The sequence below is a fragment of the Trematosphaeria pertusa genome (genome assembly GCF_010094035.1).
Source record: "Trematosphaeria pertusa strain CBS 122368 unplaced genomic scaffold BU26scaffold_5, whole genome shotgun sequence".
In the NCBI taxonomy this organism is placed as follows: domain Eukaryota; kingdom Fungi; phylum Ascomycota; class Dothideomycetes; order Pleosporales; family Trematosphaeriaceae; genus Trematosphaeria; species Trematosphaeria pertusa.
Genome location: NW_022987216.1, coordinates 1,806,611 through 1,829,528, shown reverse-complemented (window position 1 = coordinate 1,829,528; position 22,918 = coordinate 1,806,611). Strand labels below are relative to the sequence as shown.

At 55.1% G+C, this 22,918-nt stretch overlaps 12 protein-coding genes across 12 annotated transcripts; 5 read left to right on the top strand and 7 right to left on the bottom strand.

Moving 5' to 3' along the window:
- Positions 1-238: 238 nt before the first annotated feature.
- Positions 239-1,894, bottom strand: BU26DRAFT_603665 (transcription initiation factor TFIID subunit 14). Its single transcript, XM_033835445.1, has 7 exons — positions 1,622-1,894; positions 1,528-1,568; positions 1,322-1,470; positions 1,121-1,272; positions 943-1,062; positions 767-887; positions 239-714 (listed from the first exon to the last, which is right to left on the bottom strand). Exons 1-7 carry the CDS (start codon positions 1,628-1,630, stop codon positions 626-628), a joined length of 681 nt encoding a protein of 226 aa, XP_033686211.1. The 5' UTR covers positions 1,631-1,894; the 3' UTR covers positions 239-625.
- A 35-nt stretch (positions 1,895-1,929) lies between these two features.
- BU26DRAFT_517916 (uncharacterized protein) lies at positions 1,930-3,192 on the bottom strand. Its single transcript, XM_033828695.1, has 4 exons — positions 2,818-3,192; positions 2,506-2,770; positions 2,327-2,455; positions 1,930-2,268 (listed from the first exon to the last, which is right to left on the bottom strand). Exons 1-4 carry the CDS (start codon positions 3,112-3,114, stop codon positions 2,195-2,197), a joined length of 765 nt encoding a protein of 254 aa, XP_033686210.1. The 5' UTR covers positions 3,115-3,192; the 3' UTR covers positions 1,930-2,194.
- Positions 3,193-3,948: 756 nt separating this feature from the next.
- Positions 3,949-6,285, bottom strand: BU26DRAFT_423262 (uncharacterized protein; the record flags this gene model as incomplete). The annotated part of the gene is made up of 2 exons (XM_033823500.1): positions 3,949-4,185; positions 4,228-6,285. 2 exons carry the CDS (start codon positions 6,283-6,285, stop codon positions 3,949-3,951), a joined length of 2,295 nt encoding a protein of 764 aa, XP_033686209.1.
- Positions 6,286-6,980: 695 nt separating this feature from the next.
- BU26DRAFT_424392 (glycosyltransferase family 15 protein) lies at positions 6,981-8,710 on the bottom strand (the record flags this gene model as incomplete). The annotated part of the gene is made up of 5 exons (XM_033823567.1): positions 6,981-7,331; positions 7,379-7,793; positions 7,840-7,926; positions 7,976-8,374; positions 8,433-8,710. The coding sequence occupies 5 exons, from the start codon at positions 8,708-8,710 to the stop codon at positions 6,981-6,983; spliced, it is 1,530 nt and encodes a 509-aa protein (XP_033686208.1).
- Positions 8,711-9,407: 697 nt separating this feature from the next.
- Positions 9,408-9,935, top strand: BU26DRAFT_503749 (uncharacterized protein; the record flags this gene model as incomplete). Its single annotated transcript, XM_033826713.1, has 2 exons — positions 9,408-9,438; positions 9,487-9,935. 2 exons carry the CDS (start codon positions 9,408-9,410, stop codon positions 9,933-9,935), a joined length of 480 nt encoding a protein of 159 aa, XP_033686207.1.
- Positions 9,936-10,711: 776 nt separating this feature from the next.
- On the top strand, positions 10,712-11,709 carry BU26DRAFT_549751 (uncharacterized protein). The gene is made up of 3 exons (XM_033832013.1): positions 10,712-10,738; positions 10,787-10,981; positions 11,030-11,709. Exons 1-3 carry the CDS (start codon positions 10,718-10,720, stop codon positions 11,513-11,515), a joined length of 702 nt encoding a protein of 233 aa, XP_033686206.1. The 5' UTR covers positions 10,712-10,717; the 3' UTR covers positions 11,516-11,709.
- A 124-nt stretch (positions 11,710-11,833) lies between these two features.
- BU26DRAFT_517912 (uncharacterized protein) lies at positions 11,834-12,769 on the top strand. The gene has a single exon (XM_033828694.1). The coding sequence runs from the start codon at positions 11,926-11,928 to the stop codon at positions 12,490-12,492; it is 567 nt and encodes a 188-aa protein (XP_033686205.1). The 5' UTR covers positions 11,834-11,925; the 3' UTR covers positions 12,493-12,769.
- Positions 12,770-13,154: 385 nt separating this feature from the next.
- On the top strand, positions 13,155-14,444 carry BU26DRAFT_563140 (uncharacterized protein; the record flags this gene model as incomplete). Its single annotated transcript, XM_033833123.1, has 1 exon — positions 13,155-14,444. The coding sequence occupies one exon, from the start codon at positions 13,155-13,157 to the stop codon at positions 14,442-14,444; it is 1,290 nt and encodes a 429-aa protein (XP_033686204.1).
- Positions 14,445-14,555: 111 nt separating this feature from the next.
- On the bottom strand, positions 14,556-16,059 carry BU26DRAFT_517911 (uncharacterized protein). Its single transcript, XM_033828693.1, has 2 exons — positions 15,631-16,059; positions 14,556-15,576 (listed from the first exon to the last, which is right to left on the bottom strand). The coding sequence occupies exons 1-2, from the start codon at positions 15,844-15,846 to the stop codon at positions 14,764-14,766; spliced, it is 1,029 nt and encodes a 342-aa protein (XP_033686203.1). The 5' UTR covers positions 15,847-16,059; the 3' UTR covers positions 14,556-14,763.
- Positions 16,060-16,723: 664 nt separating this feature from the next.
- Positions 16,724-19,078, bottom strand: BU26DRAFT_278327 (DUF1760-domain-containing protein). Its single transcript, XM_033821484.1, has one exon. It carries the CDS (start codon positions 18,883-18,885, stop codon positions 16,879-16,881), a length of 2,007 nt encoding a protein of 668 aa, XP_033686202.1. The 5' UTR covers positions 18,886-19,078; the 3' UTR covers positions 16,724-16,878.
- Positions 19,079-19,147: 69 nt separating this feature from the next.
- On the top strand, positions 19,148-19,865 carry BU26DRAFT_481739 (U6 snRNA-associated Sm-like protein-like protein LSm3; the record flags this gene model as incomplete). Its single annotated transcript, XM_033825744.1, has 3 exons — positions 19,148-19,258; positions 19,315-19,410; positions 19,470-19,865. The coding sequence occupies 3 exons, from the start codon at positions 19,148-19,150 to the stop codon at positions 19,551-19,553; spliced, it is 291 nt and encodes a 96-aa protein (XP_033686201.1). The 3' UTR covers positions 19,554-19,865.
- Positions 19,866-20,658: 793 nt separating this feature from the next.
- On the bottom strand, positions 20,659-22,741 carry BU26DRAFT_530129 (uncharacterized protein; the record flags this gene model as incomplete). The annotated part of the gene is made up of 3 exons (XM_033830941.1): positions 20,659-20,901; positions 20,951-22,591; positions 22,730-22,741. The coding sequence occupies 3 exons, from the start codon at positions 22,739-22,741 to the stop codon at positions 20,659-20,661; spliced, it is 1,896 nt and encodes a 631-aa protein (XP_033686200.1).
- Between the last annotated feature and the right edge of the window lie 177 nt (positions 22,742-22,918).

The following is a 22,918-nucleotide window of genomic DNA, read 5'->3' as shown; positions in this document are numbered from 1 at the left end:
ATGCGGCCCGAACCGTGAGCCTCGCATACATCCAAGACGGTCGACACTGAAACGAGCACGCCTCTTAGACGCTCCACGAGCCTGTTGCCTCAAAACTTTGGATTTGTTTTGAAGGACCTGTGCTTCTCTCATGATTTTGCTTTTACGTTCCTCTTCCCCATTACTTTGATACTGTGGTTGGTCAGTGATTGGGCTACGTGGCGTCCTCTCCTTCTAAGAAGAGCACCCGAGGAACGGGGCAAGTATAAGACGAATTGAGAAATCTGAGGAGTATCATTCCGCCTATGGAGCCACTCGTTAGGCTGAAAACTTAGATATCCGTATCGCCCAGTCCCTCCATCCCGCTTTTGCCCAAACTCCATGGCTCAAATGACTGAACGTGAGACATCATCCGTAAGGAAACCTGAGAGACGGCTTTGCCATCGAATTTAGACAACGAAAAGATCGGTTCGGAAAGAAGATGGTGAAGCCATAGGAGGCGCATTACAAGCCAGCTGGCTGGGTAAGAAGCGGGTATGACGAAGAACGGCGGGTAGATGGTTGGGAGATGCGAGGGGTGAATCCGATCTTGGGGGTCGCTCTGCTAGAACAGGTCAACCTTCGGCCAAGATCCCATCTCCAATGTTTATAACTCAGTCTTGGAAGCTGTGAAGTCCCACAGCATCTTGACGAGCGAATCGGGTAGCGTGTAGAGATCGACGTGGAACTCGCCATCTATAATACTGTCAATATAAGAGACACTTTACTTCAGAGAGGGTCGACCTACTCTCGACGTCGTTCTTGGTGTAGGTCTCACTGGTCTTGTTGTCATGCACCATGGTAACCACCTGAAGAAGATCATCTTCGCTGAGCTTTTGCAGGCCATCGGCGAGCTTCTCCATGTCGACCTACGGGGCGCGTACGTTAGTATGCCGCTATAAATCGCTTAGGGGGGCCACCTACGTTCTTGTCCCGCTTCCGCTTCTTCGCTGCGTCGGCCTTGCCACGCACGCCGTTCGTATCGCCGGCAGGGCCAGACTCATTGAGCAGCGCCAGAAGATCTGGTCGGGGATTCCTGAAGGTCTATGGCACTATCCGTTAGCGGCGCCATCCTGTCCCTGGGGTCTGCGGGCCGACATACCACTGTGTGCGTTGCCTCGTACCGCTCGGCCTGGAAGTTGAGGTCGTGCTCAAGAGTGTGGTCGCCTCCCTTGTGCAAGGCGGTGAGGACGATGGTCATGTCGAACTCACCCCATCCTTTCTCCTCGATGCGGAACGGCGGCTTCTTGAAGGCTGCGCGAGTCAGCTTCCCTTCTATCTGTTCACTCTGTAAGGCGCGTACTCTGCTTGTTCTTGTCGAAAGATGGGTGGAGGTTGTAGACGGCCTTCTCGAAGCAATTGGCTGCCACCTCTCTGCCGTTGTCGTCCAACAGCCAGATCTCTATGCTCCATGACCGCATCGGGTAGCCCTCCATGGGGGACGGCTCCGCGCTGTTCCAACCGTGTTAGCGACACGACCAGACGCGTGCGACCTGCGCGTATACGTACATGGGCCGCTGGGTGGTGATGAGTTTGACCGTGCGCTTGACCTGCGGAGGGATTAGCTACCAGTCTTCGCCGTATTTTGGGTGCAGAAACTCACGTCCGGCATCTTGCAGTAAGCCTAGAGACGCGCCGAATCAATACGAGTTGTGCGGGAATTTGGTGTACGGCGCGTGTTGGCGGGCGCGTTTTATGCGGAGAGGTGAGGTTGAGTGGCTGGTGGCCGGAGCTTTTGGCTTTGGGGCGGGCGGGGATTTTGCAGACGCGAGCGGGAAGGACAAAAAGGTACCAAAGCAACAAAGCTGCACGCTTGGTCTTGGCGACCGGCGCACTGTGAGCACCCGTTGCTCCAGCGGATAGCTTCTGGTGAATCTGGCGTACGGTCAAAGTGAGAGAGCTTGCAAGAACAGCAGTTTCTTTCACTGCCAAGCCATGAGCGAAGGCGAAGCTTATTGCGACCGCATCACTTCCAACGGCTATCGTAGCGCACCATATTTGGGGGAGGCCTTTGCTCTAGCGCAAGGCCACTTTAGATACTATCTATGTGCAGGGTGTGGGCATCTCTACCGCCGGGTTATGGGCTATGCTACTAGTCCAAAATTCATCGCTGTCGTGCATCCATTCCATGTTTTGCGTCCATGGCATCCCTCTGTCCACCACACGCTATATACCCTTACTCCGAAGCCTTAAAGAGTGCCTCGTTCTCCTGCTGGGCCTTGATGAAGGCCTCCTTGAAAAGGTTGGCATCTGCGAAGCCGTGCGTCAGCCATTGTATCCTGTGTCCGATATTCCGCGTGGTACTCACTCTCGCTGTTGGCGAAACGGATGGCGAGCGTCTGAGCTTCGGGCTCGCCTTCGCTGACGTCGGCGGCCGCGTTCCAAACCCAGCTGCGGTCGCTGCCTACGTTGGGCGACAGCTTCATGTCCGGGACAACTACGATAATCTCAGCTAGAGCTCTAAATTAGACTGGGAGAACGCCCTACCGTAGTGGTTGGCGCAGACCTTAAGCGTCTTGTCGCGTCGCATAACGAGACGAGTCTTGCCGTTCTCCTTGTGCTTCAGTAACCGGACGTCGCCAGTGCCCCGCTCCTTCCACTCCCGCGACTCCCTGTCGAACTTGAACAGCTTCGCGCGCATCTTGAACGTCTGCTCCTCGAGCTCCTCGTTGGTCTTGACATCGACCTTTTCGGTGAGGTGGACGATTGGCTTGAACTCGACGTCGGGCTCCTCGTTCTCGGGGTTCTCGTCCTATGCGGGTTAGCATACATGACCACAAAGAGGAACCTTCCACTTGCGTCTGCAGCCTTTGGCTTGGAAGCGCCTGAGGGCTCGTCGACGTCATCTGCCTCTTCCTTCTTTTCCTTCTTGGGACCACCACCAAACATTGAGAACACATTGTCCTTGACGGCCGAGGCAGCCGTTGACGCGGCGTTGGTGACGGTCTCAGCGGCTGAGGCGGCCGGTTTCTCTTCCGCGGGCTTAGGCGCGTCAGTAACATCGGAAGTTACCTTCGCGGTCTCGTCCTTGGAGAGGGTTGCGCCCGGTGCGGCGGTCTGCTCGGCGGAGGGATCAGGTTTAGCCGTGTCAGACATTGTTGTGGAAGACAACGACAGGTATATAGGGTTGTGGGTGTGTGTAAATTAAGACTTGGTAGAAGAATTCAAGACGAGGGTGAACGGGCGCTGCGTTTGTTGGCGGTGCACTTGGGATTTTGGAAACGATAGAGGGGCGAGGGGCACAGACCAATACGCTAGACTGCATTGGGGCGATACCGCAATCGGCACGTGCTAGGCTTTCACCGACGCCCGGCCAGCCCTCCATGGTGCCTAGAACGCTGCCTGGCCTCCTACGGGGCCGCATTCCTGGAGAACAATCCTCTAACTGCGAAAAGACCTGCTACCTTCCCTAGCAGCTTTATTGCAAGTGGAAAGGCCGCCTGTATCTTGAATGGGCTGCTCGGTCTAGCGAGAGCCACTCCTGAATGCCTTCAGCGGATTATGGGTAAGCCTAAGCTTGTCTACCGAGTCGGTGCCAATCCTAGCCAAAGCATTACTGTTTTTCGATTGACACTGCCTTCATCATTATCCGGTACCATCTGCTCAGGTGCGAATTTCTGCGGCATAGCGATAGGACAGCATAGGAGAACATCCGTGGATGTCAGGTGCAAGGCGCCAGAATATATATCTGAATTGACTACTGCATATAGCCCGAATCTACGCTAACCGTGAATACCCATATAAATTCGAGCTTGCCAGCGCCATAACAGCTCTAGAGCACTGCCCAGAGACACTTGGGAATCGAACCGCGCCCGTGCCGTGGATATCTAATGCCTCCAATCCGCTCGGGATCCCGTGCCACCACCAAAAAGCGAACGCCAATCCATGTTAAAACGAAATGGGAATAAGCACTCGACAGCGCTCCTGTGTTTACCACCCGATCTTCTTGCAAGATCGAGTCTTTTTTTCTTCCTTGCGTTTGCTTGACAAGCCCACAGCTCGCTCAAATCCACAGCGTATCCGATAAGCATTGTTGCGCGCTCGCAGAGCAGCACGAGAAGTCCTTGCCGGAGCAGTTCCCCTCCGAAGGTTCTTCCACGTCGCTTCTGACATATCCAGCAACACCGAAGCGCCGATAGTCACTTGGCGATCCACCTCTTTTTTGGCCTTTAGAAGATGCTTGCGGACGCTCTGATGGGACTGGTGGACTTTGTGTTTCCAGTCACAAGCCCCTTGTTCCGCATCCGTCACACCGGCCCGTACAAGCTTTGGAAGTGTCGTGGTAATGTCTCGTAGACCTTGCTCCATGGTAGCTAAATCACGTTTGACGAGATCAATCAGTTGACCAAATTTGGACTTGTTGTGACCTAGTGTGATTTCGAAGGACTGTTGCATCAGCGGCTTGGTGTGAGTGGCAATGCTCACGTTGAAGGAACAGAGTGGGTATTCCCGTTCCAGATCCACGATGTACATACCGCCGATAGTGCGGACGTACCGGATGGGAATGGCTTTGGCGTCTTTGGAGACTTGGATCTGGAGTTGAGGTTTCCGCTTTCTGCTCGCAAAGTCTGGTGACGGACTGATCAAAAACTGGTGGTCGCCAGTCCGCGAAATCTGGAAGCCACCCAGTTTCTCTTCCTTCTTCCGCTCCGTTCGCAGCGGCGAAGGCTGTTGTGATGATGCCACGACAGTGAGGTCCCGCGGCGTGATGCTGATGGTAGCCGAGGAAGTGAACGAGACTACTGGTGCAGATACTGCGGTAGTCGATGCGGAAATCGAGCTGGAGGTTGAGATTGAAGTGGGAACCGTTGACTCAACTTCTACGGTTGGTGCATTGTGAAAACGGCCAGGCAGATATGCGGGGGCAAGCAGAAACGAGATCACCATCGAGGTGAGGAAGACGAAAGCCAACAGTGCTTTCCACGGTGTAGACCAGGCGTTTGGCAATGAGAAGGAAGCCTCCGGCATGGATCGTGGGAGAATACTGCGTAAATTCCACGATCGCTCGTCCGGCTTGTCTCGCGCCGCGGTGCTCGCAGAAAGATCGGGACTAAGAGCTGCCAGGTGTCGATTCAACTGCACGGGGTTGATATCCATAAAGGTAGCAAGAACGATGGGAATGGTATCCTGATATGCCCACACAGAGTCTTGATCCCTCCTACCTTCGACGTCAAACCGTAAGCTCTTCGGGCCGGGGTTGAATGTGCTCGAGTAATGACCGAATCGCCAGTGCTCTGCAATATCGAGACACGGAATACTGCAACGTTCGAAGGCTTGACGAAGAATTGGATATTGGTCAAGCGCTGGCGCCGCCAGCCCGGTATGAGGATACCAGAAGATTACGAGGTCCGGGCGACGAGATGTGGCTGCAAGATAGGGTGCATGGTCAAGGTCGAAAGTCATCTGCGTCCCATCGTCAAGCGTGACCAGGACTCGAGGTGCTTTGCCGGACTCTTCGAGCGCTTTGATGCCCGTACAATGATCAATATCGAGCACTGGTCCGTACGGTTCCATCCGGCCACCTACCATGATGGACCGGGAGGGACCTGGAGAAGCGACAAGCGCTGCACCGATGGCCGAACTGATCCCTTGTTGAGCCCAGCTTACGATGTCGCCCACGTACCAAATCCTCAGTGACCTGTCTGCAGGCAGAAAGCGGTCCGAGAGGGCAGCCCGGACAGTGAGCCTCATCTCCGCACAGCCATAGGGCTTTAAGACGGAACCAGAGACCTGCTCGTCATCGAAGTGCTTGACCACCGCCCAAGCCTCTACGCCGTTGTGATGTGCACTGAGCTCTTCCTGCATCTTGAGCAAGCGAAGCTTGTCGCTACCTCCCGTCTGCGGCACTTCGGTGAGTGTGCTGTTATCGCAGCTGATTATAGGATCGTGATCGTCAGGATGGGCAGGCGCGGACTCGAACTGCTGGGAGGCTTCGTTGGCGTCGTGCTCGAACTCATCGTCATCGTCGTCTTCGTCGTCAAAGTCGGAGACATCGTCGGGCGTGGGTCCGTCGGTGGAGGCCAGCGATTCGGTATGGCCCTCATCATCTGACGTACCGTAGAGGCTGTCGTCCAGCGGTAACACGTCGTCCGTTCGGTCTCGAAGCACCTCGTAAGCGCTGTCGTCGAGAGTATTGGCCTCCCCTACGGAACGGCGAGCGTTCGAACGCATGATCAATGTGTTGAGGTCCAGCCTAGCCAAAGAGTGGTTGACGGGGACTGGTGGGAAGCGGAGTTCCTGCGACGACTCAGGGCTGCTGGATCTCATGTCAGCGGCGGAACATCAAAGAAGTCAGCGGGTGGCAAGTCGTGCAAGCGGAGCAGGAGGCAGACAGAGGTGCGAAACACAGGTGAGCGGGCAGGTTTGGTAACGTTCTCGGGCGGACGCTGCCTAGTCTACCTTCACGCGTGAGGCAGCCTTACCGCGGGGGAGGGCGAGCGGGGCGGCTGCACGACCACGTTCCGTGCTGGGAGCGGCGAGATGGCGAGCGGCCGGGTGCCCATGCAGATACCGGAGACAAACGTGCTATTGCAGCAAGGAGAAAGCAGAAAGGAGTGGTGACGGTGCAGTGAAGGTCGTGTACTGCGGCGAGCCTGCGGAGGGGTGAGCTAGGCTGAACCCCGCGCGGCCGCCCTTATGCAGCTACGTATCGCGCCTTGGCGGCATCGCTATCAGCACCGGCCCGTGGGAGTGCCGTCACGCAAGCCTCACCAGCAAACCCTATTGCACGCTGCACGACCAAGCGCGTTGCGTGATGCGAAAAGCGGACGCTGGTATTCGCACAAGTACAGTACATGGCCTATCAATACGTACAGTGCAACCCGCAACGCCGTCATCCCCAGGTGTATGCCCATGTCCAGTGGCGGCCGCCCCCCATTACAAGACAGAAAACTCCGCCGCGCCGCAGGAAAGGGCTAGCAGCTTAACTCCAGATTCTAAGGTATTACCAAAACAGATCCATCCTAAGCAGAGGCCGGCGATGCCCAGCCGCCTGCAACCTCGACCCATTCGGCAAGGCAGGAGCCTTGCTTGCCTTCTACGTCGACAATGTCGGTGTCGCACTTACACCGGCAGCCGACACCGTTCTCCTTGGGCGGGTCCGGCGTCGCCCAGTATTCGTCTTCCTCGATGCGCTTCTTTTCGTCTTTCGTCGTCTTCTCCAAGAACGGTATCCTGGGCAGCTGGCGCGCCGGCGCATTGGCTGGACAATGCTGTATCGTTGTATGCCGATAGCCAAAGTCGCGGAAGTAGTGGATGTCTTTCGGTCCCAGAAGAGCTCCAGCAGCAAGCGAGTGGATTGGCGCGTCTCCCCACTAGAGAACATTAGACACGTCTACGCTGCGCTGAGTGCCAAACTTACCCGCTCCATCCAGAAGCCTCCACTCCGGTCCATCATCTCGAAGAAGTCATTGTATTCCTTGCTTCGGAACCAGTCGAGCCTGGCGATTTCGAAGTTGCTCCAAAAGTGGCACATGTTGTACGTCTCGCCCTCCATTGCTTCGGGGTCGATGTCCGGAAGTGCTCCACCGGGTTCAGAGTTGAGAATCTCTTCGGGCAGTGGCTTCTTGTATTTGGCGTCGTCTTTCGGCAGATCCTTCTCTTTCTCCTCCGGCTTCTCGGTGAACATCTCCCATAAGCCCTGGGAGGTGAGGTTGTTCATCCTCTTGTATGCTGAAGCATATCGAAAAATGTTGGGCACTGTTTCCCTGAGTTCCTTTACCGCAATCGTGAAGCCGTAGGTCTTGTTGTTCCGAATCATGTGGATGAACGGGTCACTACAACGCTTAGAGCTTGCCACCGTATCTGGGCCAAGGTACATACTAGGTGATATCGCAAAAGTACTTAATCTCCGGCTCGAGGCGCCAGTACCACTCGTACTTCTGGAGTAGTTCATGCTTGTAGAAGAACCTGTATGATTTTGTTAGCTCGTCCCGGAACTTCCGTCAAGGATGCTTACCCGGAGTAGAAGCGACACATGTGATGGTAGCTTTCCATGCCTCCGTACATGATGGCCGCATCTCCTTGCTTCTGAATTCCTTCTTTTGCGACAGCAGGATCAGCCCAACCTGGGAAACCCCACATCTCCGGGGTAATCTTCCCCCATTCCACTAGCGCACTCGTGTGGTTCTCCACCGTTTCTCTGAATGTCTCGTTGAAGTCGCCGTCGTTCAGAAAGACGTATGGATAATTGAACCATCGATTGAAATGTCTCTCGATCGACTTGATTGATTGTATAACGCCGTCTAGCTCCTTGTTCCTCGCCAGCACCACGAAAGCGGCTTTCGCTCGGGGTCCGTCGACCTTGGGCTCGAGGCAGCCTACCGCGAATGGCTTATCATGCTTGTCGCTTATCTTCCTGCGACAAAGTTAGCATTCGAAGCGCAATGGTTGAGCAAGTGGTAATATCGGCATACCGTATCGAGGGAGGAGTGCCTGCAGGCATCATCATGATGCCTTGCGAGTCCGGCGATCTCACGAAGAGAATTAATATTAAGATTATAACGAGACATGGAAACAGGAGCACAATGCCCAGCGGTATCGAGACGGAGGAATTGCCCTTTAGTCGTATCCGGCGGCGGAAGAAGGCTAATCGAGGAGAGACTTTTTCGGCGCGGCGCGACAGGTCGTCGAACTTCTCGAGGCTGCCTTTTGTAGAGGGTAACCTCCTTGTGATGTTCTGTAAGAGCCCCATGGCCTCCCGCCGTCAAGCGACCCTTCCAAGTCAAAGCTGGTGTGCGCCTCCTTTGCACCAATCCCACCTAAACGAAGGTACAATTTATCGCTTCTGGTCCAGGAACGGGATGAGAGGCGATGGAAAGGTGCGCGGACCGAAGGGTCGACGTATCGGCACAAGGAGGTCGAGCGGGTAACGAGCGTCCGGAGAGAGGCCTCCAAGGGGGTGGTGAAAGAAGTGGAACCGTCGCTCAGGGGAATCTGAGCTGTTGATAAGAGAGGCGGCGGGTATGGCGAAGAAAGGTGCGCTTGCCGCGTACGATTTGCTCAGTGGAGGGGATTGCGTGTTAGTTCGACGTTTCCCGAGCTAGCAGGAAATGTCGTCGTCGGCGGGCAGGGATGGGTGCCAAGCAGCAGACCGGGCGATAGGCAGTGCCGCCGGGACGCCGCTAGAGATTGCACCGTTTGACAGGCGCCCTCAGAAGAGAGGCAGGCGCGCCTCCGCGATGTCGCGCTCGTGTCGATGCAATTCCATTATCAGCGGAGGATCTCGAGGCATCGTTGCTGAGGGGCGCTAAAACACGTATTCGCGGAGTTAGCATCGCCAAGAGATCCGCCTGGGAGCCGAGTCAAGCCTGCGCCACCTATCAAAGTGCGTTCCCGGCGCTGTCACCAGCACGAGCTCCCTTTCCCGACCGCACAACCCGTCAACCAAGATGAGCTTCAAGGCTAAAGATCTCTCATACGGTAAGGCCAACTCAGCGAATCCCAATGCCTTCTGACAACCTCATGCAGACAATGCGCAGCCCACCTTCTTGCGACGGTTGCGAGGGGAGCTGGCAGGAGACGACTCAGCGCGCCATGAACGCCCTATCCCAAGGAACAAGAGAATGAAGCAGGATGACGAGGAGGATGCTCCAACCTATGTCCTGGAAGACACGAACCAGTCGCTGACGAAAGCCGAATATGAGGCCCTGGTCGCTGGGAAGGAGCCGGGCAAGAGCGATGAAACAGCCGAAGAGGGCGAGAAACCAGAAGTTGCGCAGACCGACGCCAAATCCAAAGACAACATCGTCGAGCTCGGCAAGATCACGAAGAAGCGGAAGGCCATCAAAGTCATCGGCGAAGAAGAGAAGGAGGATGCCGAGGAGAGTACCAAAGCATCCGACGTCAAAGTGACGAAAAAGGCGAAGAAGAGAGGAAAACCTATCAAACTATCATTCGGTGACCAAGACGAGGGTTGAATCGTGCTCCCGTTCTTTCCGGCACTTCAAGGTCACCTCGGATATTTGCAACATCTCCTTCACGCTGGGAGCCCCGGGTCATCGTATAATGGAAGAGCAGAGGAGCCCTGAAACCATTCAGGCAAATCGCAGTCCTGCCCAAATCTCGCAGTGCGCGTTAGTCAATAGGAAAGGTGAAGCGGGCGCTCTCCACCCGCTGAAAACCCACAGTGGCCTTCCATGAGCCAAAAGCTAGGCATGTCAAAATCGGGAATGTCTCTGATACGAGCTCATGGCTCTCCACTGATTTCAACTCTGTTCAGCCGATGGTTCGACGCTCCTATATAGGCCTATGCGAAGTTCGCCTGGCCGAATCGTTGGAGGCTCGGGGTAGCGAGGATTGAATGGCGGAAGCAACACTGGTACTCGTGTATCAATCAGATGGCATTGCACCTATCTAATTGCAAGGGAAATGAACTTCGTGTTTGGAATGGCATACAAGACGCCTAGTGAAACTATCTCTCGTTGAAAAGGAGGTGCCGAGAGAGACCTGGCGTGTCTTATTCGCGTCGTGACACGACTCTCATTATTCTCCAATCTAATTCAGTGCCGCAGCGGTCAAGAACGGTTTACTAGTCCAACGGGCCGTATTAGCTGCCGCTTCCTTAGGCCAAGGCACTCCATCTCGTCGGAATTTTCGGAAGCGCGTCGGAACGTGCGCGACCGGCACCACCTCGGCCCGCTCCGTATCCGACCTTTCAAACTGTCACGCAGCGCCTTCTACACCCCAGCTATAACTCGCAATGTCTACGTTCTCGCTAGAGGTATGCAAGCTCTCAACACCAGTGAGTTTTCAGCTGACTATTTGTCAGGCTCTCGACAGGCATATCGAGAACCTTCGCTCACAGTTGCAATTTCTCAATGAGACACTCGATGCCACTGACCACAACGCACCCGACTGGCTCGCCACAAATCTCGTGTCGCTGCGCAACAAGTCGGGCAGACTTCAAGATGACATGCAGAGGTTCAGAGACCAGATAGAGAGCGAAGGACTTGGTGTGAAGAAGGTGAGACGCTTTACACCGCTGGGCAAGCGCATGGTTAATGGAGAACAGACTTCGACCAAGAAACAGAGGCTCAGCGTAGAGGGCATGAAGCCAGAAAGCCCCACGCATAGCTTAAGTCGATCTGCCTCCCAGAATCGGCCGACTTCTCCCACAAACCTCGGTGCTCACCCGCCACCCGAACCCCCGCAGCCCGAGGATGGCTACGTTGCCCGGCAGGTAGACGTCACGGAGGAAGTCAATCGGAGACTGCATGAGAGCCGCTTGCGCAGACTCATGGATTCGCCAAGTACGGCTCAGAAGCGGAAGTACGATGTGTTCGAGGATACTAGGATGGAGAGCGGTGGAGACACTGAAGATGATGGAGAGGGCCACTCTGAGAGAGAACGCAGTCCAGTGAAGAGGCTAAAGGCGAGCAGGGTGTTTGAGCCAGTGTTGAAAAGGAAGGAGGACCGGTTAGCCAGGGGTGATACGCATGAGAGAAATGGGGACAGAGCAGATGTCAAGAGGAGAAAGGTCTGGCCCTATCCTGCATAACGGGCTTTTCCTTCCATTGTACGATAGACGTCCGGTTGGCTGTGTAAGATGCGAGACGTGCAGAATTTGGGTTCGACATGCCGCCGCTTGGCAATGCTATAAAAGAAACTGAAGCCTTTCATGCTGCCGGGAGGATAATCCCCAATTCTGGACAGATTCGGCGTAAGTCAGCATCAACGAGTATTTATTCCAACGGTTCCTATGAAGCTGAAGTTATTCTTACTCCTCGGTGTCTCGATCTATGGTACTAGTTTAGGAAGGTTTTGCCGAGCAGGAGGCTAACCGCCGTCTTTGCATCATGAACTTGTGGAGATCCAAACTCCACCTCTGCTCCACAAACGCAAACCTCCAATTGCGCGCGCATTCCTCCATAGTGTCACTGTACACTCCCACGTTATACGACAGTCAAAATGGCGACACCACAACCGCCCCTCACGCCGGAGGATCGCCTCGCGGTCGAACAAAAAGCCCGGTATGACCGCATAACGCGCAACCTCGCAATCGGCGGCGCCATAATATGTCCCCTCATCGCGCTCATGCCACCCCGAAAGCTCGACCTCTACACTTTCTCCCTTGGCGTTGGCTTCTATCTCTCCGCAGACCACCTCGCCCAATCCTACAACGGGCGCCCGCTCTATTCACAATTCTCGCTCGGGTCGCCGATCAGAGAATTGCCGACAGAGAAGGCGAAGGAGACGTCGCGAATACTAAAGGAGCGCGAGGAGCTGGAGCGGATAAAGCGGGAGGGATCGACTGGGAAGGAAGTGAGGCGGGGTATGCTGGGGAGGCTCTGGATGGGGGATGAGGAGGAGGGGTGGAAGGAAAGGAGGATGGAGGAGGAAAAGAAAGCGCTGCAGGAGGGGAAGAGCTATGGGAGTATTATTCTGGATCAGATTTGGGAGGTCTGGAACTGGGATAAGAAAAACAGGGAAGGGCGTGCAGAGGAGAAGAGCGGAGACGCGCCGAAGAAAGAGTAAAGAGCCTGATTGGATAATGAACCAACTGTGTATGCTATGGATCTTGCATCATATGATGGATGAAGCACATGGGATATTGTATTAGGAACCAGACGCTTCGTGTCGGCGCTCAGCATTCCACCCTTCGATTCGGCAACCGTGTACCATCGCAGAGCCACACTCACAGCCATAAATGGGTCAACGCCTCCAGAAACATACTCTGATACAATGATTTTTGATGCAACAAATGGCTTATCACTATGTCTTCAGCAGCCAGAGCATGTCTTTCGGAATTCACAGGCTTTCTACGGCCGGCACCCCTCTATCAGGGCGTCAAAGGCGCCAGTGGCCGAGCGATCAATAGGTCTTCCTCTCAAAATTGGTGCTCGTCCCCAGTCCAGTTCCAAGACGCAGGAACCCGCCACACTATCTGAGCTAGCGCCACTGACGAGCCCACCAAACCTTCTGTCTCAGCTCAGACCGCCAGAAAAGCAAAGGCATGACTATATCTGGACAGAACACACAACCTCCCCTTTATCTGTGTAACCCATATCCCGCACATTCAAATCGTTGCCTGATCACGCGCTCCTCACCCGCTTCCGCGAAAGCCTCGAAGGCTCATTACCATGTCTCAGTCTGATGCTTCCTTCAACGGCTCCGGCATCGACCCCTTCCCTATACCCATGAGCCAGGACAGTTTCGATCACGGAGAGCTGGATACCTGCTTTGCGAACCAAGATCACAATCCAATGTATTCACCCGCGCATGGTGAAGACTTGGAAGAGTTAGACTTCAGGCTCGATGACGATTCAACAGCTCCGACAGACTCATCGAACACCACGATTGCATCTACTCCAGACTTTGCAGGTTACACGTTCGGGAAACGAGGCGCCGCCATCGCACCCGCCTATCCTCCACCGGGTTATAATTCTCCGCATCCATACTCACTTGAACTCCACCACGGCTTCCCTCCGACTCCCCAGCTCGCTCAACGTCCCGCACCCCTCCGCTCACATACGAGCAGCTCCTTCCTCCACCCGCCACAATACTTCTCCCGTACTCAGCAACCATACCATCGCCGGTCCCTTAGCCAAGGCGACGCTGACCGCATTGCAGCCGCTACGCAATCAAATCCGGTGTTCTTCCGCCTGCAGGTACCACGAGCGCGCCCTGCTACACCACTCGAAGATGACATTTCGAGGCTCAGGAAACGGATGGGTCCGTATGACGATGGTGGCAGGAGCTTGAGTCAAAGTCCGGGTAATAGTATGGGTAGGAATACGCCTACAAGCACGCCAATGCCAGTACATGAGGATGCTTACGGAATTGTATCCACCTACATCGGCATGCCGATGACTTCAGAGGCCTCGTTCATGGATACAGAGGGGTTGTCAGTGCAGCTGACCAGCACTAATGATTCCAGCTTCCGGCACATGAGCCACCATGACCAAGTCAGCCAGAGCCGAAGGGTCATTGAGATTGGGGCTATGGCTGTGGTCAACGCGGCGAGGGTCGATCCATCGCTGGCCCGCAAACGCAGCCGGCTGCCTGGCCTGGACATCGAAGAGCCGGGCAGGGACGCGGAGCAAGGCCGGAGAGAGATCTTGAAGAAACTGGAAGAACTAGAACACCATCTCAAGCACGAGCTATACGATTGCGACGAAGCACTCAAGGCATGCGGCATGATCCGCGAAGCGCTGGCTAGCAAGACCAAGGACGATGCTCAAGTACTCGAACACCAAGCCGCTGAGAGGTGCAACGGGGTGCGAACTCCTATTGCCGCGTTGCTCGGATGTCGCGACCCCGATGGCAGGCCCGCGAAAGTCGACGACGGAGATGATATCCTCGCCCCTCCCAGCCAAGTCATCCCCATAGGAGACGATGAATTGTACCACAATGCTAGCCACGGCGACCTGTTCAACATCTTCACGAAGGGGAGGCGGGAAAGCGAGATGGAGACGCACGGTCTCTAGGTGCGAGAAGGGTTCACGGCCTCAATAATGGTTGGCGATATCACAGCATAGCATAGCGATGGCGTTGATGCGGTGGGGTTGGTACTACGGCGCTGAAATTGGACATGAGGGAGGTAGTTGTTTCTGTATTTACTCGTAACACTAGACAGCCTGCACAGATACCCCTTTCCTTTCTTCTCCAGCAACAGCACTTGGGGCGAAACATCATCTTCGTAGCGTTCGAATATATACTAGATTTCCTACTCTAATCCCAACAATCGAAATCAAAACCGCATTTCCTCCCTCCTAATATCCACCACCTACCCACTCTCCACTTCTATCAATCACTCTTCGCCACCCCAATCACCCTCCCCCTTCCCATCAACCCCAACTCCTCCGCACTCCTAAACCTCCCCTTGGCCATCTCAACATCCCCTCTACTCCTTGTCCTCCTCCTTTTCCCGTGCTGACTCTTCTCATACTCGTCCTCCCAAAACCCCCACCCAAAAATGCAAACCAAGCACACCACCACAAAAAGAGCAATCATAAACAGGATAAACATGAAGAGCGCCCAGAACCCCGACGCGAGATAGTCGACAAAAGAAGCGGTCCAGGAGGAGAGAAAATGCGCAGTCGTGCCTTTGCGCCCGTAGGCGTCCCAGTCGAGGAAGTGCATGATGAGCTGGGATGTGCTGGGACGGGTGACGAGGTGGAGAGAGCGCGAGACGAGAGATGCGGACAGGATTTCATAGGTTGGCGCCGGCTCTAATGCACTTATCAATTGCTTTTCCACAAGCAGCACCTCGAGCAGCTTCTGCTCTGGATCGTCCATTTTGAATCTAAGCTCTTTCTCGGGTAGATCGGACCAAAGCTCGAAGACGTCGAATTGGAAGAGAAAGGCCTTCACGCCCTGCGAGGTCTTGATGGCGCGGAGAGACTGGCGGTACGAGAGGCCGAAGAAGCCGCCGCCGAGATTGGTCTCGTGACTTGCTTCGAGCTGGTTGCTAGACAGGATGGTGGAGAGCTGGTCGATGGAGAGGTCGTGGACGACTTGGTTGGCGAAGACGCGGGGGAGGTTGCGCCGCCCGGAGTAGAGTTCGGCGTTGTTGATTGCTATGAAGGTGCTGTCGTAGGGTAGGCTGATGTTCAACAACTGCTCGCTTGGTCAGCCTCATCCCTCACAACCATCATCAGATCTAAAGTGTACCAAAGCGTTCTGATCTTTCCTCTCCGACCACGGCTCATGGGTCCCCTTCGACGTATCCTGGAACAAAAACGGGCATCCGCGACAGGGCAGTTTAGCCACAACGTTATACCCCTCTTCGATTATTGTTATTTCCGGCGCCACATCTGCAACAATTGCTGCGATAGCATATTGAGATAAAGAAAGCGCCGCGATAAAGCGGGCTATTCCAAGTATCATGGTGGGAGGAAAGCTGTGGGCGTGCGGTGGTAGGTGGCCATGGTGAGATGTATTTGAGGTTCAAAGAAGGTGAGGTGTTTCGACGTGGAGGATACGGGATTAGGTAAGCTTAACGGCACGTGAGCGTGCGCTTGAGAGCGACACGTCATGTGATTGGGAGATTAGCCGCGCCTGACATGACCTCAGCTCGCGGCGGCGACGACTCCTCGTGGGCTGAGAGAATCACTCAAAGACTGTCGTGGTCTGGAGTAGAAGGCATCATATGTCCACTTACTCAAAGATAGGTGCTTTCCAGCATGACATGTCCGCCCTCAGGCATGCGAGGTCACATCGGACAAGAACCCCTGTAGCGGCACCACGATGTCGCTGCCCCATATAATTCCGTTGCAACTGCCCTGATGAACTGTTTCATCCCCAAATACCCTACCCCCATCGCATTATTTTATAACAAACCCACAGCATCCAAGGACTGCTCTGCGTGCGCTCTCCCTTCTTCGACCATGCGCTCGGTGCGCTTCTCGAAGCCAAAAACGAAGCGCATCTCGCTTGCCGATGACGACCCCAAGACTTTCGCCGAGTTCTCGTCATGTATACAAGGCGTTTCACATTCGAAGCCGACCCCTGCCCGGGTGGTTGGAGTTGTGCCACTTGTGGAAGAGAAAGACGAGCAAGACGTCGAGTATGTGGAGAAGGAAAATGAAGGGGAACGCCACGCCAGCTAGACATCGCTCATTGGCCTAAGAGCTTCAAGTAGTCCGCCTCCTGGGACGCGCCGCCACGAGGCGAAGCGTCCGCCCGCGTGGTCCCTTGGGTTGAGCAAGTAGTATTGTAGTATCTGGTGGAAAGGGTAGGTAAGCAATGGTAGCGCTGACATGGAGACAGAGATTCGTTATCGAGAAGATGCTAATGTTTCTGGACCGAGATTCTCCTAAGTCGTATATCATGCACTCATGCCCCGCGCATTACGCATCAATCTATCGGACGAAAAGAAACCGCCAATGGACAGCTAGCGAGCCCACACCTAAGCGCCTGTTATTCGCCCTTGAGCTTGCTCAGCGCACGTTCCACCATCCCGATCGCCTCCTCCAGCAGCGCGATATCCATCTTCGCCTGCCCAATGCCGTCTGCCTCGGCAATCCTCAGTTCCCCTCCCTCCTCTAGACTCGTCTTAAAATTGCTCGCCGCTTCTTTCAACGGCGTAAGATAGTGCTCCTCCATATTGCTCCCTTCATGCAAGCCTTTAATATCCAGAACATCGTGCAGTGGACGTGCAGTAAGGAGGAGAAAATAGAAGTTTAACGCCGCAAGGTAGAACCCCAGTTCCTGCCGGAATTGCATGAATGGCTCTGAGATTTCCACGGCGGAGTGGTACGTGTGGGTGAGGTCGGGAAACAAGAAGGGAGCTACTGTTGAGAGGGCAACGGGGGTAGCGAAGATGTTTGGCGGGTTGGAGTCGTCAGTTGCTGGATTTGCCGAGTGTGGTATATTGGGGTTCGCTTCCAGTGTTTCGCCCTTGAGCCAGGTCACAGCGCTCGCTTTGAGGTTCTCGTAGGGACAGTGTTCTAGCGTGTCGCGGATGAAGGTTAGTCGGACCAAGTCTGAAGGGTGGGAGCGTAGGATCGTTGAGGTGAGATAGTGCGCATGGTAGCGCAGGCTTGGAGACGGCGTATTGGCGGATACTAGGGATGTCGTCTGTAGATATCTTGCGAAATCCTCGTCATCCTTCGGTTCTCCTACTGCGTTCTTCTCGAGAGCAATTAAGCCAAGAGCAAGCACGGTGTCGAGAAGGGCTTCAGGCTCAAGACCTACGGTCTGTTGGCCCATTACGCCCACAAAGTTGGCGAGTATCGTTGCGTGATCTGGGAAGATGCATATGGATGGAGTGTCGTCAACGCTCACATTGGAGTAGAGCTCCTGCTTTACGCTCCGGGCGGCAAAGAGAAACAGTGAGCCAGTCTTGGATAATGGGATATCTTCAGCGGAATTAGGCGGCTCATCCTCGGCTCCTGGTATGCCTTGCTTCTCTATCTCAGGGTCCATGATCGCCTGAACAAGCTCTTCGGTTTTCATGCCGAGGTCCTGGGCCAAGGCGACGATCTGGCCGACTATCGCCGATCTTGACTTCATATCTTCGTCTTCTGCGAAGCGGTCCGCATATTGGCGTTTTCCGGGTACTATTCGCTCAGGCTCGTACTTCTCCATCAGCCTGCTGGACCATGCAAGGCCAGGAACATCTTCCTCAGAGTTCAAGGTCAGGACATAGTCTTCGACAACATGGGTTAGAAATGATTGGAGAAGCCGGTTGACCAGTGTCTGCTCATGAGCTGACGGCGGCTCACTCTGCGCTTCTGGATCCGGTTCAGAAAAGCCAGTAGCAGCTCGCAGCAGATTCGCGCTGCTGGCTCGTGGCGGAAGATGGGGCCTCTTAGTCCCAGACAGAGTCTTGACGAGTTTGACGGCGGACAGTGTGAGCTCATCCCGATGGGTCCTTGCTCTGTTGTACGCGACTAGCACGGCCTGGAGGCTGGTTGACAGGAAGCGGCTCGGATACTTGGTCTTGACGCGTCGATGTAGCGCCATCAATAGGTCAACCAGAATCTCGAACTTGAGTACTGGCAAGGGTGGGAGTACGGTAGGTGGCAGAGCCGGAGAAGTACTCGATTCCCCAACCTCCACGGCCGGCACTTTACTGGACGATCCTTCTTCGAGCGGTGCCGCCTCTTCGTCAGAATCTTCATGTGGCTCTTCAAATTCCAGCAGCCGTAGAGCCTCCGTGACCTTCAATATCACCTCCCTCGGGTTGCCCTTCGCAGCAATGTCCTGGAGGCATTCTTCCGAGGCTGGAAGAAGCGGAAGCAGCAGATGAACCAAGTCCCACCCGATATTGACGGTGAGGTCGGTAGTCAGCAATACCTGGTGGAGCACTGGCAGATTCTCTTCGGTAAGGTTGTATTCGACGATGGTGAGATAGGTCAAGTAGTCGGTCGCTGGGGGTAAGGCCGCCAAGAGAGGGTTCTGCTCTTTCTGTCCCTCGGCCATGGTGCCGGTATCCCTGGCTCTTCAACGTGTAATGGTAGAATGGAGTTGTTTCAGCTGGGGGTTGGAGCAAACTACTGTGGTGGACAGCGGAGCGGAGTTGCCGCACCTGGAGATTGACGCAATGCCTCGCGCTAACGCCTAAGCTAGTCTAGCGTACCCGCTCTCGCCAAGCGTAGCCCAGCAGATCGCAGCCGCCAAAGCTCGACCTCGAATTCGAGCGTCTTGCCAGTACGAACCGCCTTCTCCACCACACTCGCGCACCATGGACGAAAAAGACGAAGGCCACGAGCCGCTCGACCTAGTTCGCCTCTGCATCGACGAAATCGTAATCGTAAAACTACGCGGCGACCGCGAACTCAAAGGCCGCCTACACGTACGTTGAAGCTTGCCGTGCACAACGTGAGGACGGATTCTGATAACGGGATGCAGGCATACGATAGCCATTGCAACTTAGTCCTGGGCGATGTTGAGGAGACAATCTTCGTCGCCGACGACGAAGACGAGGACGAGGCGCCGCGCGTGAGGGTCAGTATCCTCGCTCCTCCATCTCACCGACACGGAACATATACTGATTGGGGAAACAGACAGTCAAGAAGCAGTCGGAGATGCTATTTGTGCGAGGCGACTCGGTGGTCTTGATCGCGCCGCAGGAGGGAGTTACGCAGTGAGCTTCACTGCACCGCTTCCTACCGCAAGAGCAGAGTTCTTAATGACCTTAAGGACATTGGTGAACGGATGCGTGAACGGCCACGCTTGAGATACCCGAATGAGAGACGTTGCGAGGACCGCTTGGTGGAGAGGGATTGCATGTGATGGCTCGGCGCTGATGGAGGAGTCTCTTGAGGGAAGATGTTGCCCGGTCAGATTTGCACCGCGCCCGAAGGGAGTGAGACACGCAATGCGTACGGCCACCCAACACTAGTTGAGCAGAACCATACACAATTGAAAGATCCGCAAAGCCCAGACGGCCTGTTCTTCCCTTCTGCACATCATCCTGTGCCCTCTTCTGACCCATCAGTTGCATGAAGGCGGGCTGGAGTATGTCAAACTTGGACTGCATGAGAATGCGACAGGCAGCTGTTGGGCAAGGGCTGCGTCTCTGATCACATCACCAGCAAAAGGAAGGCCAATGACCATAGACGTAAGCTTTTTTTTGACTACGTATCGGTATACGCCGAAGGCCAGTAAACCAGGCATAGGCGCTAATGTACGAGCCTCTATAGACCACTGTCCATCATAAAAGGAAAAGGAGAAGAAGAAACTGGGAAGCAAGCCCGCGACGCATCGAAAGGTCCTGTGGAAATTAAATGTAGGGGTTTTCATGACTTCATGTCGTCGTGAGTTGCGCCATTCCGATCCACCACGCTCGCAATGCAAGAAAATCATCCGAAGGAGAAAAGCGTGTGCAGCGCCGCGCCCATGACTACTCCTCGGAAGGCACCGTCCCCAGTCTGCACTTCGCTGCTCGGGGTAAGGAAATTATAGAGATTTAGCAAAGGTGGTGTTTCGATCAGACGGGAAAGCCGTATACGCCGTGTGCGACAGCCGACGGAAAGGAAGGTGTGGAAGACCTGTGCTGCTGTTCCAAAGAGCCACCAATTCGCCGAGAGTCCGGGAACAATAAACAAGAATGGAGAAGATGCCGATTGCCTGTGCGGTAGGCTTGGCTCCTAGCTGACGGCGGTAACCAGGGCTGCTCGACCGTGTCGGCGAGACGGCACCTAGAAACCTTGGTCAGAAAGAGAGAAACCACGGTCCGCGGGATCAATGTATTCACTTTCGTCTCCAGGTCTGGCTATGACCAGCAAGGCTGTCCCTAGACACGAAAGGGAGCTGGAAGCCCTTGATGACTTCCGCCTCAACGAAGAGGGATGCCTTCTTGTACCGCTTGTCGGTGTACTTGTCGTAGACCGCGCCGTGATGCTTCTGTGGGTTGTCGCAGCATTCAAGGATTACGGATACCAACTGGCGGAGCTGTTGTAAGGTATATCCGGAATAATGCACATGGCTCTGCGACTTGGGGAGGGTTAGCACTATACGGCACGAAAGAATGACCAAAGCATACCCAGTCACCCTTCTTCAACATGAAGCGGGCAAGGCAGTGAGCTCCCGCGGCAAGGAAGCTGGGAGCACATCCGACGAAGCGCTCATCCATGATCGTAATCTCGAGGAAGTACTTAGCGAGCGTCCGGGTCTCCAGATCATAATCGTCTGCTTTGCTGATCCTTCGGAGGAAGCTCATTGGTCCTGGCCAACCCAACTCAAACTTCAACATGTTCAGCATGAAACGCTCGGCTTTGAGCACCTCGTCTTGGGTATAGGCGCCATCGACCATGTATACGATCTCCGCGACAGCCGGGCAATTGATCTCCTCGTACTTGGCTGCGAGGAAGAGGGCCGTGGCCCCAACGAGCTGCAGCTTGCCAAGGGACACGACCTTGCAGGAGAGGAAGCGGTCGACGTAATTGACACTCAGGAACAAGGTTTCCGGCAGCAACGTGAAGCGGTTGTGGACCTGGACGAGCCAGTCGATAAGGACTGATCGCATAGACCATTGAATCTCCGATTGGTGATCCATATAGTCAGCATTGGGCGTCAACCGCTCCTCGAGCTCGTGCATGTACTCAAATATCTCTTCTCCATATTCCGCGACCATGGACGTGTCCCATTGCTCGTCTTCGGCGTCTTCGACAGTCCGGTTGGCTTCGACGTATTGTTTAGCGGCCTCGAGTTCGCGTTTAGATTTCGCGGTAACTCTAGGAGCAAGCACGAGCGTGACGCCGCCGGTAGTGTTATCGCCGCGAGACCGCAGGGATCGGGCCGTGGTATAGCCATCGGCATCGTAATATTCCTCTTCGTCGTCCTCATCCCAATACTCGGCGAGCTCTTCGTTGCGTTCTTGCTCGAGAGCGCGTGCCTTCTCTTCCAGAGCTTCCAGATGATCGTGCGTCTCTCGGACTTCAACATGGGTGCTGGAGTATTTGGTCTGAACGTCGACATTGGTCACTTTCTCCTCGTGAACGCTCTCCTTGGCCTCCGCAGAAATCATCCCGTAAGGCTTAGGATGGGTAGGCTTCACACTTGGGAGCAGCGATGAGGCAGTTTCGCTAGCAAGTGCTTTGCCTGCGCGTTCCGTTGCAGCTTGTGTCCGATCCTCATTGCGCGTTGCCTCAGCCGCCGGATGTAGCAGTTGACGTGTTGGAGCTGGCGCGGTCGTGGTTTCGGGGACGGGATCTGAGTGGGTCTCCCTGAACACGGTTGTGGCCTTCTTCGAGAGCGCCTTGCGGATGTTGGTCGTGTTGTGGACCGCGTCCAAGGTGACGTGCTTTGGCACAGCTGAGGCTACCAGCTCTGACCCATTGGCCCCGTTCGCGTTGGACGAAGTGTTCGCGAGAGGGCGCTGAGCAGGTCGCAGCAGCGCGGTGGGCTTTAGCAGCTCCTTCGCCGAGACAATGGCTGGGTCCTTGAGGATGATGTTTTCCTTGCCGGCGGGTACCTGCATGTCGTCCTGAACATGAGGCTTGCTCGTGTTGGTCGCGTCCCCAAGAACAGCGCGCTTGCTCGCAGCCGCCTTGATCCCTCCCACATGCATGAGTGTTGGCAGCGCCGGCGTCGACTTGTTTCGGTGGTGGATGGACTTGCCGGCAGGAAGCTGCACCGGCGCGTTTTCATCGCGGATACGCAAGGCCCGCATTGGGCGTTGGGGCTGGAGAAAATTCTGTTAGCGCTGAGGACGAGTGGTGTTGAGTGAAGGCGGTGGATCGAGACGGCGCCGAGGGCTTGCGAAGTCGAAGCGGTCCAGGCGGACAGCGACAGGTGGACTTGGGGACATGCAGCTGCGTACCTTTGCATCCATGCTGATGCCTTCTTGTCAATTGACAACAGATGCTCCAGCCGATGCTGTGCAGACGTCGAGCTGAGCAGGAGGAGCGAGGGTAGTCGGAGAGGCTGGATAGGGGAGCGCTCGGTCGCAGCGCAACAAACAAAGGCCGTCCTATAAACAATTACTCCATCTAACTTGGCGACGATGAGA